The 4,129-nt window shown below is 43.5% G+C and overlaps 1 protein-coding gene across 1 annotated transcript; it reads right to left on the bottom strand.

Annotated features, from left to right (window-relative positions):
• Window positions 1-2,674: 2,674 nt before the first annotated feature.
• Window positions 2,675-3,835, bottom strand: LOC130294283 (free fatty acid receptor 3-like). Its single transcript, XM_056543896.1, has one exon. It carries the CDS (start codon window positions 3,632-3,634, stop codon window positions 2,675-2,677), a length of 960 nt encoding a protein of 319 aa, XP_056399871.1. The 5' UTR covers window positions 3,635-3,835.
• Window positions 3,836-4,129: the final 294 nt, after the last annotated feature.

Here is a 4,129-nt window from a genome sequence, read left to right as displayed (position 1 = left end):
TCGTCCGCAGCGAAGTCCTGACTCGGCCGGCGATAGCAGGGCCGAAAACGTCACACTGCCGCTCAGCCTATCGTCGGACAAGTCGGACTTCGCTGGTGCCGGGGTCAAAAACGTCACAGTGCCGCTCAGCCTATCGTCGGCCGAGTCGGGACTTCGCTGGTGACGGGGCCAAAAACGTCACACTGCCGCTCAGCCTATCATCGGCCAAGTCGGGACTTCGCTGGTGCCGGGGGCCGAAAACGTCACACTGCCGCTCAGCCTATCATCGGCCAAGTCGGGACTTCGCTGTGGCCGGTGATTGGCAGTATGTGAGTGCAGTATGACTCGCCGACCACCGGCAACCAGGAAGAGGATTACGGCGGAAACCGGAGTGAGTTACCGGAGGCACCGGGGGAACGAAGGAAGGTATATACCTGTTTATTTTTTCAACTGCCGGCAGTATGGGCGACAATTTTCCTATTCCGGAGTTCTCCTTTAACACTAGAGATGAAAAAATCAATTTGTCAAAAATCGGATTCGGTCTAAATTTTGCCATTCATACGATTCTGAACTTTTTGCTGATTCCTTTTGGATTGTTTAGCCCTTAGAAGACACGCAATGTACATGTACGCCACAATGGTCTGCAATCATTGCGTCTCCTAACATGGTGATCGGAACCAGCAGCCGGGATCTCATGGAAAATCCACCCGATGTCCGCTATTAACCCTTCAGATGCCGTGATTGAAACCGGCTCAGGGGTTCTCATCGGACCACCGATAAGTAAAATGAAAGGTATCATTAAAATGTACAATTGATCATGCAAAAAAACAAACATCATATGGGTCTGTGTGTGGCTTCTTATGGTGAGGAGGAAGAAACAAAAGCGCAAAAAAGGCCCGGCTCCTGCGCACTGCCGTGATCTTGAGGTAAGCGGCAATGTTTTATACATCACAGCTTCAACGATGGCTGGGAACTCGGGATCTGAACCTGACACTCAGATTCAATGAATCTGTGCCAAAATTAATCTTGGAAGATTCCCCTATATGAAGTTACCACTAAGCTTTTCCAGTCACCAACACAAGAAGAAATGGGGAGAGCACTCACAGACAACCGAATTGTATCGGACTATATCCTATTGATAGACATTAATTAATTAGAAAAGCAGCAAGGTATCCAGATCCAATAATAGAGGCGATCCCTGTGGGGTGCGTATATGTCAAGCTGAAGTATCGAAGTATAACAAGCAAAAAGGTGTATATGCACTCACCGCAGGGAAAGCATCATCACGTCCGGGAGTTCGGGATCACGGGAACAGTTCTCAATGGTATGGAGTGCTCAGAGGCAATGCCAGCCGTTTCTTACGATGGAACGTACTTCTTCCAGCCTCCGAGGCCGGAAGAAGTACGTTCCATCACACGAAACGGCTGGCGTTGCCTCTGAGCGCTCCATGCCATCGAGACCTGTTCCCGTGATCTCGGACGTGGTGATGCTTTCCCTGCGGTGAGTTCTTATATACACCTTTTTGCTTGTTGTTCTGTGGTACATAATCCTAGTGCTTCCATAATACATTAGATACACTTGAACCAGCCTGGGATTGTCTTTCTTTGACTTTACGTATTTTAGAATACCCAAAAGAAAGAACAAACCTCTCTCAAGTGAACTATTATAACTGTATCTCTTCTACTGGACCAGATCTCTATTCTTCTCCCATAATGATGAGATCCCCAAATATAAGCAAGAAATAAGAATAGCTGGGGCAAATGTAAACCCCATGGCCATCCCTAGATGTTGCTAATACAATTCTCTATGAAATGAAATGTGTTTTTATTCCCTTTTAAGTAGCCCTTATAAATAAATGTGTAGCTTTCAAATCCTTATGATATAAAAAACAACACAGAGAACAGCTTATAAATGCTTACATAGACTTTACTTAAATCTAAGATTTCATCTAAAGCAATATATATATATATATATATATATATATATATATATATACACAAATCCTACCAAACAATTTCATTATACCTTTTTACATTTACAAGAGGGTCAATAAATTGTTTTCCTAAATTAAAAAACATAAAAAGACAATAACAAAGCTAAGGGTGAATCTTAAAGGGGTACTCCAGTGGAAAACTTTTTTTTTTTTTTTTAAATCAACTGGTGCCGTGTAAATCACTTCTAAAAAAAAAATCTTTATCCTTCCAGTACTTATTAGCTGCTAAATACTACAGAGGAAATTCTTTTCTTTTTGGAACACAGAGCTCTCTGCTGACATCACGAGCACAGTGCTCTCTGCTGACATTTCTGTCCATTTTAGAAACTGTCCAGAGTAAGAGAAAATCCCCATAGCAAACATATGCTGCTCTGGACAGTTCTTAAAATGGACAGAGATGTCAACAGAGAGCACTGTGTTCCAAAAAGAAAATAATTTCCTCTGTAGTATTCAGCAGCTAATAAGTACTGGAAGGATTAAGATTTTTTAATAGAAGTAATTTACAAATCTGTTTAACTTTCTGGCACCCTGATTTAAAAAAAAAAAAAAAAAAAGTTTCCTCCGGAGTACCCCTTTAACCCCATTGCGGTCCCCAGATATGGGAAGTAAAGTTTTCCATGAAAAGAGGCGTATCATTTACAACTAATAAATTGAAACCTAATATAAATAATAACATCTTATCAAACACAGTGGAATGAGGTTTTAGGTGGGAACATTCATGTTTTTTGTCTCTTTTTCACAAGGTGCGATACATAACTTATACCAGTAGGTTCCTAAATGAAACTTTTTCAGCACATGGACTAAACTCTCTAGAAAAGGCTTTTTAATTGAGGTGGAGGAGAAGTGAAATATTATGGGATCCAAAGATGCGTTGAACGTGCTAAGGAGTAAAGTGTAGACTCTCCAATCTGGACTATCCCCTTCGATAAAGCCCACGATATGGGATACGTTATAAGGCATGAAACACACAATGAAGTTTATGAGCGTGGCCATCACCAGCCCAATGGCCCTTATTTTTCTTTTCCTGTCCAGGTGACACTTCCACATGAGAATTTTGATGAAGTTCCCATAGCAGAATATGGTTATCATAAATGGGATACAAAAAAGCACAAAACATATTTCTAACCGAACAAGAAGCAGAACTTCCAACTGTGGCGGTGTAAACATGCTATAGCAGACGGTAGAGTTGCTGGCCGTCAAGTTATTGGGCGCGATATGCTCCACAATGTAGACAATACTGCAGTGAACCGTGGCAATGCACCATATGAACATACTCCCCACCAAGGAGTAGACTGGCTTTTTCAGGATCTTGTACCTTATGGGAAAAGCCGTAGCCAGATATCTCTCAACGCTTATGGCCATGAGGAACAGTGAGGTGATGTAGATGCTACTGAAGTACATAAAGGACGACAGAGGACAAAAAATGTAGGGCATCGGCCAATTCATATCAAAGGCCGCTTCAACCATGCGAAACGGGAGGAAAGTCAAAAGGAGCAGATCGGAAATGGTCAAATTGGCCAGCAAGATGTCCACCGGTACAAGCTTATGGCTGCGCTTGTGAACAAGTGTTGACAGGGCTATTATATTAAGAGGAAGCCCCGTGATAAATGTGATGAGGTAGACGAACAGAAAGAGATGCTTCGATCCTGAAAAATAACTCATGATGGCTTCACAACGTCATGCCTAGGGCTCGGTCTCTCTCGGTAACTTGGTGATTTTGTTCTTGAAGGTTTTTCTGTGACCTGAAGAAGAAAATGAAGACACGTCACTAGAAAAACTTTACCAGATATCATGTTTTGTTTATGGTTGGGATACCAAGAGTCAACCATGGCTAGAGTCACACATCTCTCCAAAATATCCCCACCGGGGAATGACCGAGATCTGCTGGGAATTTACAAGCTTAGACCAACATCTTAAAGGGCTACTCCGGCCCTAAGACATCCCCTATCCAAAGGATAGGGAATAAGATGTCTGCATGGGGGGGTCCCGCAGCTGGGGACCCCTGCAATCTTACATTGGGCACCCACATCTTTGAGCTGCACGCCACGCTGCCAGCTCACAAACTGCCGGGTGCCGACCACGGGGCCGGAGTATCGTCACGACTCCTCTCCCGCATGACGTCACGCCCTGCCCCCATTATGCAAGTCTATGGGAGGG

Source organism: Hyla sarda, chromosome 10, assembly GCF_029499605.1.
Source record: "Hyla sarda isolate aHylSar1 chromosome 10, aHylSar1.hap1, whole genome shotgun sequence".
Classification (NCBI taxonomy): domain Eukaryota; kingdom Metazoa; phylum Chordata; class Amphibia; order Anura; family Hylidae; genus Hyla; species Hyla sarda.
The sequence above is the reverse complement of the archived record's forward strand: the minus strand, read 5'-3'. Positions and strand labels throughout refer to the sequence as shown.

Coding starts and splice junctions, on each gene's coding strand:
- LOC130294283 (XM_056543896.1), bottom strand. CDS start 3,634: ATGAGTTATTTTTCAGGATCGAAGCATCTCTTTCTGTTCGTCTACCTC.